Source organism: Vicia villosa, linkage group LG1 (genome assembly GCF_029867415.1).
Source record: "Vicia villosa cultivar HV-30 ecotype Madison, WI linkage group LG1, Vvil1.0, whole genome shotgun sequence".
NCBI classification, from domain to species: domain Eukaryota; kingdom Viridiplantae; phylum Streptophyta; class Magnoliopsida; order Fabales; family Fabaceae; genus Vicia; species Vicia villosa.
In genome coordinates this window covers 151,814,872-151,831,973 of record NC_081180.1, presented here as the reverse complement: position 1 = coordinate 151,831,973, position 17,102 = coordinate 151,814,872, and the positions used below count along the sequence as shown (strand labels likewise).

At 29.2% G+C, this 17,102-nt stretch overlaps 1 protein-coding gene across 1 annotated transcript; it reads right to left on the bottom strand.

Moving 5' to 3' along the window:
• Window positions 1-10,935: 10,935 nt before the first annotated feature.
• On the bottom strand, window positions 10,936-14,410 carry LOC131644468 (uncharacterized). The gene is made up of 5 exons (XM_058914981.1): window positions 13,591-14,410; window positions 13,394-13,520; window positions 12,672-12,953; window positions 11,701-11,802; window positions 10,936-11,584 (listed from the first exon to the last, which is right to left on the bottom strand). Exons 1-5 carry the CDS (start codon window positions 14,406-14,408, stop codon window positions 11,096-11,098), a joined length of 1,818 nt encoding a protein of 605 aa, XP_058770964.1. The 5' UTR covers window positions 14,409-14,410; the 3' UTR covers window positions 10,936-11,095.
• Between the last annotated feature and the right edge of the window lie 2,692 nt (window positions 14,411-17,102).

Here is a 17,102-nt window from a genome sequence, read left to right as displayed (position 1 = left end):
TAATTGTTGCATGTGGTATGTGTTTGCTAATTGTGAAGTAAAACAAGAGAAATAGTGCAACAAGTGCAAGTTCAAGTGAACAAGAAAAGAACCAAAGCAAAAATGAGGAACAAGGGAAAATTCGCCCAGCGAGCTGGATGCGTAGGCGAGGCGAAGTCGTCGGGCGAGCCGAAAGGGCAATATTCCAATAACTTATGTTTTGAAGTTAAAGATGGGTTGAGCCCGTGACTTGAATGACGACTGTTGTTGGGGAAAGACTTTTCACTTCGTGATGGAAATCGGTGACGCGCATCCCAACTCGAGCGATGATTTATTGACTGGGGAAAGATGTCCATTGACGAGTGGATTCTCCATGACACGAATCCTAACTCGATTGAAGATTTATTGGTTGGGGAAAGATTTCTTCGCAGTTCGTGAATGCTCTGTGACCCGAATCCCATTTCGAATGAGGAGTTATTGGTCGGGGAAAGACATTCACTATACTATAAGACTCTTGAGGTAATTGAAGCATAGTGTGAAGATGGTAGGCGTCAAATACACTAGAGGCGAATCATTTAGATTCTATGAGTGATACTTGTATGCTTATGTGGTATACAAATTGGAATAAACCGTTGTGTCAATAGTACTAGTACACCTTGTAGAGCCAAGCAGACTCAATGGTTTAGTCTAGATCTCACCAAGATTTAGTAATCGCACCCCACTCATGTTGCTATTTTAGGTACTTCGAGGAAAGACTAAGGCAAAAGTAAAGACGACCCGAGTAGGACGTTGATGATGGTTCAACTGGTTCTTTTAGTTTCCGTTGTATCATTTGGATCGTGTAATTTATTTTGAGATATCATGTTTATTATTCATTTACTAGTACATATGTTTTGTATCATACATTGATCATGGTGTAATTTAGATGCCTATTTTTGTTTTTAATACCTAAAATTAATTCTACATACGTATTATTCCAGACATATATGTATGGGATGTTACAATCAAGCAAAGAAACAAATATATAACATTATTTTACATATTTAACATAAAATATTACTTTATACAACACCATGTTAACACAAAATATTAATTTTCATTAAATTTCACATTGCTCAACATAAAGAGGTTTAGCTTATAGTGGATAAAATAAATACAACATCACAAATTCGTACATGCAATATCTCTTAACAATAACTAAAAGAAAATATAAATCTAAGTATGGAACTCTACTCCTTTCAATCTATAAGGGTGAGTTCTATCACGCAGGATGCTCAACACTTTTTCAATGGAGGGAGGAGTGAAATAACACCTCACTACAGGTTCAAACTTCTTATTCTTCTTCTTCTTCAATATGATATTTTTTAGAGTAATTTCGCAAGTTTTCAAGTTCTAAACATCTCTCCAGTTTTTCCCAAAGGTGTCTTTTATACCCTCTAACTTTTAGAGTTTTGTCTTGTCATTGTATTATGGGACTTGTGAATATTCCTTGTTTTGGCTCAATAAACAAAAATTAGTCCTTCTCATTTCCTTCATGTCAGCTTCAGGTAGTACAATTCAAGCACACATGGGACAACACGTCCTGCAATAGGTCTGTTGCGCAGGGAGACAACAACATGTGCAATTCTGTGCATAGTAGCTTTTGCATTATTTTTTCTAGTAGTGTTTAATCATATCCATTCAATTTTCAAGCTCACTTACACTCCAATTTTCACATTGTTGCCATGTTTTCTCTAATGCCAAGGACCTTCAATCCTTATAACCTCTTTTTCCTCTAAGACCTGCTGGAATTGTGCTTGAAGTGACACTCTAGTTCTGTTGTGCCCAAATTTATCATAAAACAGTCATACACAAGTGACAAACACATTAAACTCACAAAAGAGAGCACATGTTGTGCTTTAAACAAAATAAACTAAAGCAGGAAAATAAATTTAAATTAACCTAAAAAAGCTTGCTAGCAACAAAATAAAGTCAAGTAATAAGGTTTGATTATTTTACAAATTGTGAGTTATCAGTATTTGTACCTTTGAATAATGGAGGGTGGTATTTGTTTCTCTTCAAGCACTTTCATTTTCGTCTTACTTCGTTTTCTAAGGAACTAGGGTTTGCAGTTGTCTTCTTCTCCTCTTAGTGTTTCAACTTTGGTCACAAAATGAAATGAAATTAAGTTTTACGGGGTATCAAGCCTTTCATTACAAAGCTAATAAATTCCAAATATTTATAAAAGTAGTGTAAGATAACGCAATACCACCTAGACTGCCATATCTGCAAAAGTTAACGTGTTTTCTCAATATTTAACAAAAGAGATTAAGCTGATTTACAAAATTGTTATAGATCAAGGGACTAATATGTAAGATTTATTCAATAAGAAATTAAAGTAAAAACTTAAATTAACTTAAGAGACCAAAAGATGCATTAAGTTATAATAAAATTATTTTTTTCTCATTTTACTATCCTTATATAAACTTATATTAATCAACTACCACCATAAACACAAATAAATCCTTATATGACTTTACTCTTCTAGAAACATGTCCCACCTTTTAAAATTAAATTTGCATTCATGTATAAACTAATATTTACAGGAAAATATAAATTTACCGCGCCACTTTATTAAAATATCAAAACCTCTTACTCCCTCAGTTTCAAAATGAATGTTGTTTTAGAGAAAAAAATTTGTTTTAAAATGAATGTCATTCTCACTTTCAATGTAAAAATAATTGTTATTTTTTATTTGTGTCATTTAATTATTAATTGGTACACTAGTTTCAATATATTAATAAAGTTAATTTAGTAAAATTACAAAAACTTTAATGACACTCATTTTAAAATGGAGGGAGTATAATATTAATTTTTTTTGAAAAGGGGAAAACCCCACAAATTAGCTTTGATTGATATCGGCCCAAGGCCCAATGTTTACACAAACATATTATTGTGTTGCGTATTTTTTTGGCTAAATGATGGACTAGCCAATTATTATTAATACATAAAATACACATGACAAATATTTGTCATTGAGTAATATAAAAATAAACGAGTTACATATTTGTCATCGATAAATAACGAGTTACATATTTGTCATTGATAAATATTTATAAACATCAATATGAATGGTCCCTTATAGATATAAATAAAAATAAAATATTTTTCACTAATATATAAAAATTACTAAAAAAATATTTAAATATTAACATCGGCTACAAATTTTTAAAATTAATATTGATAATATATATATATATATATATATATATATATATATATATATATATATATATATATATATATATATATGCATCACGACAAAAATTCCTACGGATGAGCAACTCATTTGCCGGGGTTTTAATGTTATTTCCAAGTGCTTTCTCTATAATAAGCATGTCGAGAACTCTTATCATTTGTATTTGTTTTTCTCTTGCTCTTTTGCCACTCAGCTCTGGAACTGGTTGTCAGATCTTCTTAATTTATAATTTTCATATTTCAATCCTTAATTTTTGGAATGTATTTTTAAAAGCCTCCTCTCCTCAAGGTTCTTTTATGATAAAAGTTGTATGCATATATTCTAGTTTTAAATGCCAATTGGGAAGCAATAAATGTTGTTTGTTTCCTCAACAAGAAGCCCAACTGCGTCCATGTGAAAGCCTCAATCATTAGACAAATGAAAATCTGTTGTGCAAATTCTACGCACTATTTTTGACATTATTTGTTTGATTTTCAAGTCCTCAAGTCGTTCCAAATCAAGATTAATCCTCCTAGGGCCCCTTTAAGTAAAGAATTTTTTGGAACCCTCCTCCCTTAGGTTGGATGAAATGTAATGTCGATGGTTCCTTTGTGTAAAACTCCAATTCTCCGGGTTGCGGTGGAATCTTCCAAAGGAACACAAGTGAGTTCTCCTTAGCTTTTTCCGAGCCTCTTAGATGAAAATCTTCTCTTTTCACAGAATTTTGTGGAGTTTTGCGTGGTATTGAATTGGTCAAGGATAGAGATTGGAGTCACTACTACAAATAACGCTTCTAATGTCAGGCGCAAAATGCATTTTACCTCGGCAATAAAAGCGAGGTGAATAAGGTCGTCATATAAAGTAAAGCCTTATCACCTCAGTTTTTAAGACACCAAGGTAAAAGTTTATTAGCGCATGGTTTCGAACCCTGGTTTCTCTACTTTTATTATTTACAAAAACTAGCGCCTTTTATCTCGGTTTATCAAGAAAACCAAGGGGTCAATTTTTTTTAATAAAACTCATTACAATTTTTACCCATAATATTACATTAATTGTCCATGAAAATCATATGTTGGATCTTCAGCTCCTTGATATTCTGAGAAAGATCAATTACTATGAAGCTCTTTTTTCAAAACCAAAAAAAGGATTAGGTAAATTAATTTCCAGAAGATCTAGATTTTAGATCTTCAAATCATATAATTTTAGGATAGATCAAATGCTAGATGCAAGGATGTTTTCAATCGCTTTTGCATGCATTTATTTTTTATATGAACAAAAAGTGGGATAGTCAGAAAAAGGGTTATATAAATATATAATTCTTTTGTTCTAATAAATATTATAGAACACAAACCTTAAAACCAAATAACTTTCTGCTCTTGCAATTCATCATAGAGAACTCTTCATGGCAAACATTCTTGCAAACCTTAAACTCTTCATGTTGATACTTGCTTGAGAGGCACAATTCTTGATATTCATAATGCAATTCATGATAGAGAACTTCTTTATAATGGAATTTATTTATGTTTCACGTGGACCACTAATGGTAATGCCTCGAGCGTTCATAGTCATGAAGTGGATGGCAAGGATTTGATAAATACCCTCAATTTTAATACTAAATTATCCTTCGGTTTTTAGAAAAACCGACGGGTTAGAACAATTAATTTACAAATAAAAATACAATTAATATAGAGGTTCCAATTTTAATGCTAAATGTTACCTCGGTTTCTAGGAACACCGACGAGTAAGAACATTTAATTTAAAAATAAAAAATACAATTAAAGAGAGGTTAGAACACCGACGTGTCACACATGCATTAGAATCATATCACTAGAATAACAATGATCAACTATATAATAAAGTCGAAAAGTCTCTTTTTGATTATCAAATTGTCGTGTCTTCAAAGTTTGAAGTTTAAATATTGCTTCAAAGGCTTTTCCTATTTTCAACGTCCTACTACTAACTCTCTGTTTTCTTGTTTCAAATTCCTTTTTTTTCCTTATAAAAAATGGATGCAAATCTTTTTTCGTTATCACTGAAAAGAATGTTGATTTCAATGATTTCGAACGTTTTGAACCAAAATTGAGGAAAGCTGTTAACAAACAAAAGTTGAATGATTGCTTTAACATTCTACATGGTCCCATATCCACTAACCTTGTTAAAGATTTCTGGTTTAATGCCTCCGTTGTTGTACATGGTCATCAGGAAAACATATACTTTTATGCCAATGCTATTAATTTATCAATTACTCCATCACTGATTGTTATGACAATTATATGTGAAGAGCTTGGTAGTTATGTTAAATATTATGAATTCAACAATGTCTAGGCAATTCACCTTCACTGACTTTTTGCCAACCAAAATAATCTCTACAGTCCTGCTTCTCTAATCCCAATTGTCATGTTTTGGTTTAAACTTCTAGTGGTAAAACTCCTGCCAAGAGAGAAAGAACTAGAAACACTTATTTAGTATGACAAGCATCTCATGTTATTCTTTACCTATAACATCAGAGTTAATCTTCCTCTTACCATTTTCAACTTCATGAAGGAAATAATAAAGACTTTTCGAGAGGAAACAAATTTTCCCATACCTGATAGGAGAGTTCTTTAAGAACTTTTCTATAAGTTAGGGATAAAGCGAGGTTCCTTAATTAAAGCTATATTACCTTGGTCCTCAAAAAAACAGAGATAACATGTTTATTTTTTTTATGGATTAAAAAAGGCGCTAACTTATAGCTATGTTACCTTGATTTTTTAAAACACCAATGTAACATGTGGTTTATCTTACTAAAAAAATAAAAAAATATTACGCTCCTATGACATATCCTCTCGGCTTTTATCATATTGGAGATGAAAGCTTCATCATAAAAAGTATTAGTGAATAATCTGTAGGTTGAATTTGATTCAACATTGATTGTTAATGCTTTCTCCTATGCTAGTATTGATCAGGTTCTTTGACAGCTCAGAAACATATGGTTCAACTGCATCAAGTTTGTTTTGGATATGAATTTTATTATTACTCACATTTGAAAGGAAGGTAATAGCTGTGCGGATTTTTTTGCTAATTTAGACCGCACATCTAACACCTTCACTCTTTTTGATTCTTTACCCCCTTGATATTAGAAGTGATTATGTAAAAATAAAATAGATTAAGTTTGCTTCTTTTCAGATTTAGATACTTTTGAGTGGGTTCTTGGCTTATTCCCCAACTTTTTGTGTATCATTCTCAAAAAAAGTTTATTTAATGAAAAATATTAGTTTTATTATTTATCTTTTTTATTGTTAAATGTATAAATATTTATAAATAAATCACCAGAAATTGTCATTGTTAGATACGATTCACATATGAAATAATTAATTATTATTAGTCATATTTTTTATCATATCTCTTGTATAAAGATAAAAACTTTAATTGATTAACTATAAATATAAAAAAACAAGACCAATATGTCAACATAAAATATAAAAAAGTACGATACAATTTTTTGTTTTTTAAACATGTAAAAAGTCATCATAAATATTTGTCATTAACTAAAAAAAAAATTTTACTAAAATTAAGAGAATTTCTTAGCACATCCGTATGCTTTTAGAGGTTTCTCGCAAAAAAAAAAAAATTAAATTACCCGTAAAGATGTGCATATCCACAAACACCTGAAAATGGTGTCGGATATATATCTCAAATAACCCAATAACTCAATATTGGAATATTTTGGAAATGCATATCCGAAATAACCAATATCTTTAATATCTTTTAATTTTATTTTGTAAAAATATTTATTTATAATATAGTTATAATATAATAAATAAATATTCAATTTTATTTATTTATAATATAGTATTTTTATTTAATTAATAAATATTTATTTATTTTGAAAAAATATTTGATTTGATTTTGAATTTTTTTATAGATGATCCCTATAGTTTATAAATTATTCATCATTTTTTACAAGTTAACGTACTGTGTATTCATTAAATATTAAATCTCCTATTTTAATATTATTAATTTTTATAACATTCAACTTTTAATTATAATATAAATATATTGTTAATATAATAAATTTTTTAATCACAACTTAATAATTAATTGTCAATCTATGATAAAAACTTTTAAAAAAAAATTAAATAGAAATATCAGTTTTATTTTTCTAAATAAAAGTGTCATCAAAATTAAATTTAACTTTTAGAATTAAATTAAAAAATAATTTTTATGTATTTTATCCAAAACCTATTCATAATTTTATATAAATAAAAAATAATTACATTTCTCTGCCTAAATTTAATAATTGCAGTCTTTGTTTAATTTCATATAGAAATTTACTTTAATATTTAATTTTCAATTAAAAATTTAAATTATTCTTTATTGATAATAACTACTTAAATTATATTATAACTATATTATAAATAAATATCTCTTCAAAATGAAATCAAATAAAATCAAAAGAAATTTAAGATATTGGTTAATTCGAATATTCATACCCGAAAACCCCTGAAAATGAAATATTGGAATACTTCGGATATGTATATCCAAAAACACCTAAAATTAAAAATTTAGTGTGTTCGGATATGCCTATCCAAAAGATATTTTAGAATTTTCAGATGTGTTTTTCATCATATAGAGGTGTATTAAGAAATTTCTAAAATTAATACTAAGAGTGTGTTTGGATGAGGTAATTGAGAAATTTTAAGGAATTTAAAATTCTAAGTAATTCAATTGAAATCTATTCATTTTTAAATTCATTTGTTTGTATGAAATATTAAAATGATTCATTGGTAAATTTTTGAGATCATTTTTATAAATTTTAAAATATTTAAGAAATGAAAACTAGGGACCAATTTGCAATTTTTAAAAACTTGAAGAGACTAATTTGTAAAATTTGAAAATTACTAAGGACTTATTTGTAATTTTTTAAAATTTATGGGTGAATTTGAAATTTTTATAAAATATGAGGACCGTCTTGCAAATTTTCAAAAATTAATAATAAACAATTTAACATTTGTAGTATATAGAGTGAAGGAGCAATTTCAAATTCTTTACTTTTTAGTGTGATTTAAAATTCCTTAAATTTAACTTGAATAAAATACATCATAAATTTATATGATTTAAACAATTTTCCATATTTTTCGTCCAAACAAGAGATATTGGTCAAATCATTTTCAAATCCCTCAAAAAATTACTTTCCCTCAAGTCATTTGGGTCAAGTCATTATAACTTGAGGTAATTGGAAATTTTAAAAGAATTAAAAATTCAAAGTAATTCAAATGATTCAATTGAAATTCATTATTATTAAATTATTTTGTTTGGATGGAGTATTAAGATAATTCATTGTTAGATTTTTTGGGTCATTTTTTATAAAATTTAAACTTTTTGGACCAAATTAAAAAATTGAAAAGTAAGTACCAATTTGCAATTTTAAAATATTTGAAGGACCAAATTGTAAATTTTAAAAATTATTACGGACCAATTTGTAATTTATTGAAATTTTTTGGGGTCAATTTTATAATTTTGAAAAATATGAGGATCGATTTGCAAATTTTGAAAAAATAATATTAACAAATGTATTCTATGAAGTATGAGAGGAATTTCATCTTTGGTTTTTGATGTCATTTTAAAATGATTAAGTTTAATTTAGATAAAATAGTCCATAAATTTGAATCACTTTAAAATTCTTCATTTTTGTATCCAATTAATATATTTTGTACATATCATTTTAAATTATCTCAAAACATTACATTACTTCGTTAAAATACTTCATTCAAACACACTCTAAAAGAAAACAATGAAAACTAGTGGTGAGAATAGATTTATAGACTAGTTATGTTTGATATGCGTTCAACATTCTATTTGTGCATTTCAAGGATATGTTACCTTAAAAATTGAGAAGCTATCAAAACTGAGTTTATACATCTATAATATAAAAAAAGTTGCTGCTCTGAAAATCATTAACATACATTTTTGTTATCTTAGTCTAAATTAATAATTTAGGAGTAAGAAATATCTTTTGTTTTTCCAACTCACTTTTTACTTTTCAACCCATTTTTTACTTTTCACTTTTCAGTTTTTCATTTTCATTTTTTACTTTCCAACTAACTTTTCACTTTTTCACTTTTTACTTTCCACTTTTTCATTTTTCACTTTCCAACTCACTTTTCACTTTTTCACTTTTTATTACTTTATTATTATTATTTCTAATAAATAATTAATAAAAATATTCTAATAAATTATTTTTTAATAAAAAGATTATTATGATCATTTTAAATAATTGTTAATAAAAAAATTATTATTTACATTTTAAATTATTCTATTGTAGCATAGTACTATTATTTATAGTCAAATTTTATTGGTTCAGATATTTTTGTAAATGATAAATAAACAAAAGTAATATTTGTATATGGAAAAAAATTTATTATTGATCTAAATATTTTTATATACGAAAAATTGTATTTATAATCCCAAAAAAATTTATTCAAAAAGCTCTACGGGAAGAAAAAACTATTATTGATCTAAATATTTTTACATAAACAATTCTAAACATAAATAATATTTGCATATGGGAAAAATCTATTAATGATTTAATATTTTTATATATGAAAAGTGGTATTTATGATCCCAAAAAAATTTATTCAAAAAAGGTATACGGGAAAAAAACTATTTTTGATCAAAATATTTTTATATATGAAAATGATATTTATGATAAATTTTTATTCAAAAAACATATACGGGAAAAAATATTATTGATCTAAATATTTTTATATATGAAAATTTACAATTGATTCAGATATTTTTGTAAGTGATACCTAAACATAAATAATATTTATATATAGGAAAAATCTATTAATGATCTAAATATTTTTATATGTGAAAAATGGTATTTATGATACCGAAAACATTTATTCAAAAAAGGTATACGCGAAAAAATTATTATTGATCTAAATATTTTTACATACAAAAATTTACAACTGATTCAGATATTTTTGTGAACGATACCTAAACATAAATAATATCTGTATATGAGAAAAATCTATTAATGATCTAAATATTTTTATATAAAAGTTGGTATTTGTGATCCAAAAATTTTTAATTAAAAAATGGTATATGAGAAAAAATATATTTTTATATATGACAATTTATTATCGATCCAGATATTTTTCTAAATAATACCTAAACTTAAATAATATTTGTTTATGGGAAAAAATTTATTATTGATCTATATATTTTCATATACGAAAAATGATATTTATGATCCAAAAATTTTGATTTAAAATAAATATATTATATAAACAAATGTCCGTACCAAACTAGAACCCGTGCGTATGCACGGGTTTGTTACTAGTTAACGTGAAAGTTCACCGTACTTTTGGTAGTTCCAACGCGTATCCAACACTACTAGAAATACACGTATTTCCTGCGGAATTACCTGCGGAATTTTGCTAAATTTCCGCAGGAAACGTGTTTCCTGCGGAATTTCCTGCGGATTTATGTCCCCAGCTAAAACCTTCGTGGGTAATAGTTTTCGCAGGTAATTCCGCAGGTATTTCCGCAGGTAAATCCGCAGGAAACAATGCGCAGGTAAATCCGCAGGTAAATCCGCAGCTAATTCCGCAGGTAAATTTGCAGGAAATGTCTATCCACAGGTAAATCCGCAGGAAATTTCTTTCTGAAATTAAATAATTTTTTTATTTTAATAAACTTTTGAACCATTATATATATTTAACTATAATATAAAATAAAACTATAATTTTCAATTTAAATTAAACTTGAATTCATAGAACATAATTGGTAAGAAGTACTTACATAGTCATTACTAAAAATGACTCAAAAAATCAAGTTATTACTAATCATTTGTTTGACAGGTTAAAAAGATAATACAATCCAAAAACTAAGTCAAAATGAAAAAAATACAAATCAAAATTCATTACTAAGGTCTTCTTCATCTGTTTCATCGACGACATCTTCATTTGTGTGATCACTTTCATTAATGGGTTGTGGTGGATGAGAAGAAGACCCAACAAATCCTAAATGATTCATTAAAAATGAAATTTTATTATTCGCTTCGGCCATCTTTTCTTCCTGTCGATGCAATTGTTGCCTCATCACCATCTTCTCTTGTTCTTGTCTTTGCAACGATGCATTTAAGGCATGGACTTGACTTCTCAAAACATCAACCTCTTGAGAGTCACTTGAAAGACTTGAGGGTTTCTTTGATACAGAAACCAAAGTCTTAGATGCGGTTCCAAGACCAAATACCCTATTCCCTTTCTTCTTTCCAACCGACTCTACCCATATATCCAAATCAGGTGGCATTTCATTAGTTGGTTGACTATCAGCTTCGTCCTCTCCTGGAATAGTTGGATTCTGAGAAGAAATCTCCAACTTTTTCTGTTCAAATTTATCCTAAAAGAAAATTGAAAAAAATAGTAAGGAACTAAATTCAATAAAAGTGATATTTTCCAAAAGACTTGTGTGTAGATTTAAAATTCAATCAAATTAACACTTCCCGAAATACTTACATATGCAGATTCAGCATGAACTCCAACCCAACTTTGATCCTTTTTCCGATGTGTGCGAAAATAGAACTCGGTCAATGATGGATCTGCACCCTTTTCCTTCCTCTACAAATTACAAAAGAAATAGAACTCAATAATTTTATGTATCAAAGTATATGATATTGGTATAGTGATACTTAACATGTCAAATTATACTCATATTCTCCAGTGTCTCTAACCAAAACGATAACACTGATCAATAATTAAAAACAGAATTGTCTATATCCTATGTACAGTTAGTTAATTCAAAACACCACCTGCAACAAAGAAACAGTTCAATCATGGTTACATCTAAGTAGAACTCACATCTTATTCCACTTCATATATGTTTCTCTTTTACTATCGTATCAAACTATTAAGTAGATTATGATTCAGTTCATTAACTAAAAGACTATTCGATTATTTAATAACAGTTCGGTTCGATTATGTGATTTCCCTACTAGAACTCACATCTTATTCCACTTCATATATGGATCTCCCTACTAGAAAGATAAACTTACTTTCTCATCCCTTTGGACTCCATTAAAGGTGATAGTTAATTCTCTTTATTTCATATAAAAAGTTAATAGATTTACTAGTTTGCTTCTAATTTAGATAATTGTATTTCTAACTTTTACTCCCTACCAACATTATATGTCTGTTCGATGATAGAGCTTGTGGATTTATAAATGGTCTGGTAGTGTGCCCTGTATGTCACTATACTATAAACTAGATTTTCCTTCTTTGACTATGTTTATAAAAATGCTTTATAAATTCATCTTCCCACAAAGCAAAAGACCAAATCTTTCAGAAGTTAAATCTCTAGACACAATCCCTATAATTGATTTGAGTTACTCTCATGACAACAACCATTCATCCTTGGATACTAAACTTCAAAATTAACAAGTCAGTATATTTTCTGTACCGAAATATAATGAAAAACATATAATATATACCATTCTTTTCCAATGCAAACGATGAGGAATAGACCCTCCGGTGTGAAGAGATGCGCCATCCATAGAAGACCGGTTTCTTTTATTCGTCTCAGATGTTTTTTTAAACTTTAACGAATTCCAATGTTCCAATAATTGCTGCCACACATCAGCTCCCATCCAACCCGGTCTATACTCCAAGTCTTTGCGGACATCTTGTAGTAGCTGAGACATCTTTGCTGCACCTCTTCTTTCAAAGTTACGTCGCACCGTAACCTTGTGTTCCGGTGGCCATGAAAACTTTTTCTGTATTAAAAAAACCATGTATTGTGAGCAAAACAGATCAATTTTGTGCAGCTCGGGTTAGCTGCATCACATAGCCTCAAAAATCATAATGGAGAAAAGAAGATGAAAAAACAGAAAAGACACTTAAGCACATTAAGGTTTAAGGACATCCCCACACAATTATATAAATGTTTTACAAGACTACTTGAAAAAGTTTCATATTAGATCTAGCATATTCAATTAGGTGAATCTAAAAACACTCATCAATCATAACATTAAATTCACCAATTTATTACATGTCTAGTTTTCTCTATGCTGAATTTGTCCCCACCTAAGGTTACTTCATGGTTCTAATGACTTATTGTTTTTTAAAGGTTTAGTTTTCTAATTTCCTACTGTTTCTTATTCAGAGATTAATCAATCCTAACCTAACTCAAATGTTTAGGCAATGCTTAGATTACCTGAAATAAGTCAAAGAAAGAATCTCTTTGATTAGATGATAATTTCTTCCATGATGGTTTTCCCTCACTCAAATGAGTGCGTATGATGTGGGAAATTTCTGCAACTACCAATTTATGATGATCAAACCTGAAAAAAAGACATTTTAAGCACAAATATTGACTTAAAGTGGTGAAAATAATGCGAGTAAGAGACTCACCCATCACCTTCCGGAAGTATTGGGATTTTAGTTCCAACGGTGTCTCCACTAACATGGCTAGATGAAGATGGGGCTTCAATGACCATAATTTGAGAAGGGATCGGTCGAGATTGATGTTGAGAATGAGGTTGAGGTTGAGGTTGAGAAGGGATAGGTCGAGATTGAGTTTGACTAGGATGTGGTTGAGAAGGGATAGGTCGAGATTGAGTTTGACTAGGATGTGGTTGAGAAGGGATAGGTCGAGATTGAGTTTGACTAGGATGTGGTTGAGAAGGGATAGGTCGAGATTGAGTTTGACTAGGATGTGGTTGAGAAGGGATAGGTCGAGATTGAGTTTGACTAGGATGTGGTTGAGAAGGGATAGGTCGAGATTGAGTTTGACTAGGATGAGGTTGAGAAGGGATAGGTCGAGATTGAGGTTGACTAGGATGAGGTTGAGAAGGGATAGGTCGAGATTGAGGTTGATTAGGTAGAGGTTGAGAAGGTTGAGTGTGAGATTGGGTGGGTTTAGGCCGTGATCGAGATTGAGGTTGATTGGGTTGGGGTTGAGTTGGTAAAGGGTGAGATTGGGTGGAATGAGGACGAGGTTGTGGTTGTGGTCGGAGTTGAGTGAGTTGAGGCCTACTTGGATATGGGGTTTGTTGAATGATATGAGGACTAGGTTGGGGTTGAGTGAATTGAGGTTGAATAAGATATGGAATAGGTTGAGGTGGAGTGGGTTGGGGTTGAATAAGATATGGAATAGGTTGGGATTGATTGGGTTGGAGTTGAGTGAATTGAGTTGATATATTCTTCTTCTTGGACTTTTTTGGCGGCATAGTTTGAGAGAATTCAAAGGAATGGAAAACTTGAAAAGTTAGAGTGCAACACTGTTAGGATAGAAACTCTTTATCATATGTAGTCTTCATTCTTTCTCTGTACCTAAGGATTATAAGATAACATAAAGAAAATATCATTATATGAAAACATAGGAGAAAAAAATAAGGAGACAACAATTGTACTCATCATACTTCAATTATATTTCTGTCCTTAGATTTCTGTGTGTTCTTTGTCTTGTGGTTGAACCAGGGGTATGAATGGAACTTGAATCCCTTATTAAACTACAAGGTGTGCTTTCCCTGGTGCTTCTGTAAAACAGAGAAATATTACTATTAAAATAGCTTAGCAAAAGAATCTAATAGGGAAAAACATATAAAAAGAAATGACAATAATAGAAAATGTAAATGCTAGCTTGTAATCAAAAGTTTCTGCACCAGAACTGCTGACAGAAAAATAACATTATAGGAGTTTTTCAGTTAAGAGCAGTAACCATCATATACATATTTAACCTGAGATGAATAAATTAATAACAAAGAGTCAAGCCATAATCCTGAAATTAGGAGTTTTTCAGTTGATGATATGTCAATTTCAAGGTCTCAAGTGAAGTATTTGTTTCTGATCTCTTAGTAAAGTTTTTATTTCTTCTTTAATTGCCAATAAAGTTCATACTACATTTACACAACCAAAACAGAGAGTAATTAAACTTCATACATTATCCATACATTATACATAAAGAAGCTATTAAAAAGCTAGAAACTAAGCACTCAAGGTATGTAGTTGATGATGAGAATCACAACAAACAACAAAGCCATCCAAACAATTACTGAGTTACTGCTGCTGGGATTACTGAAGTCAAAATAACTTCATCTTCTTTCTGTTTTTTAATCAAAACCAATTACAAAATTATGAATCCCCCTATCTGACAGTGTTCATCAAATAAAGATGTGTAACTTACGATATTGGAGGGAGATGACCAGCAATGCAACGCCGCACCAGTGTGAACAACTTCAACCAAATTTGATGCAGAGGTTAGTGAACGTGTCTTCCCAAAAGTTCCTGGCAACAACCCCATAAATCGACATATATTATCATCTCAAGACAGTACCACTATGATTTTACCCACAATTATCATGAGAACAAGCAACAGGAGCAAGAAAGTCGAATGGAAAAGCAAGCAAAACGACATTAGTAGGAACACAAATTGAATACCTGAGTTGAAGTGTGAAGATGAAGAAGACGACGGTGCTAGGGTTCGCGAAATCGTGCTCCGGCGAGGTTGCGGCAACAGAAATCGGGCTACGGCTAGGGTTGCGGCAACAGAAATCGGGCTACGGCAAGGGTTGCGGCGAGGTTGCTTTTTAGGTTTTCCAATTTTGTTTGAAGGAGCTGATATTGTAGACGTTGCAAGGAATTGATACTATTGGCTTAGTGGTTTAACAATTAGTTTAAAATATAACATTACTAATGTATAGATTATGTTTGTTTCAAATGTATTAAAGTTAAATTTACTGTCCTATTGGTAAAGACTTAGAGTTTTTGGGATTAAAACTGTGGTTCGATTCCTTGTCAAACATATTTCACTTTTTTATAATTTTAATTTTTCTTATAATTTTGTAATTATATTTTTTAAAACTTTTATAGCTACTATTAAAATATAAGTTGAATAATTAAATAAATATATATATCAAAATTTGCATACAATTTATTTTATTGAAAACTAACAGTAAATTAAAAATTAATTAAAATATATCATAAAAATATAAGTTGAATAATTCAATAAATATATATAAAAATTTGCATACATTTTATTTTATTAAAAACTAAGATTAAAATAAAAAATTTAATTAAAATACATTATAAAAATAATTAATAACGTAGATAAAATAATGATCAATTTTTTTTATTAAATTTAAACAAAAATTAATTTTTTTAGAAAAAATATAAATATGTCTAATTCGCAGCAAAATCCGCAGGAAATGTTCCTGCGGAATTACCTGCGGAATATGTATTGTGGTTTAATTTTTTAAAATTAGATTTCCGCAGCAAAATCCGCAGAAAAATTTCCTGCGAAATTACCTGCGGATTTTGTCTTGTAGTCAGATTTATTGGAGGAAATATATATTCCGCAGCAAATTCCGCAGGTATTCCTGCGGAATTTTCTGCAAATTTCTTATCCGCAGCAGAATTTATTTTATTTAATAAAGTGGCAGGAAAATCCGCAGGTATACCTGCGGAAAAATTTCCGCAGGAAATTCCGCAGGTAATACGTGTATTTCTAGTAGTGCAAACACGCTATAGATTTACAACTTATTCTACCCAGATCACGGTCAAGTCAATTTTTTTTTAAATAAAAACTTTTAAAATTATTAATCTTTTAATATTATTAACTTTCTTTAAATTAATACAATTTAGTATTATTAATCTTTTAGTTTTTATTCTATAAAAGAAATAATTAAATTACTTATTGTAATATATTTTTAATGAATTAGATTTTTAAGTAGGTTAACCGACCATTTAAAAATTTAAAAAGGCAGGTCAGACTATAAAAATTAGTCTAACTTTAACAAATTATTTAAAATTTAACAAAATTATCTCAGTCCAATATATTCTCACTTCTAAAAATAATCATAATCATTCTATTCAATTATTAAAAGTATATAACTGAATACAAAATATATGATCATTTAAAAGAG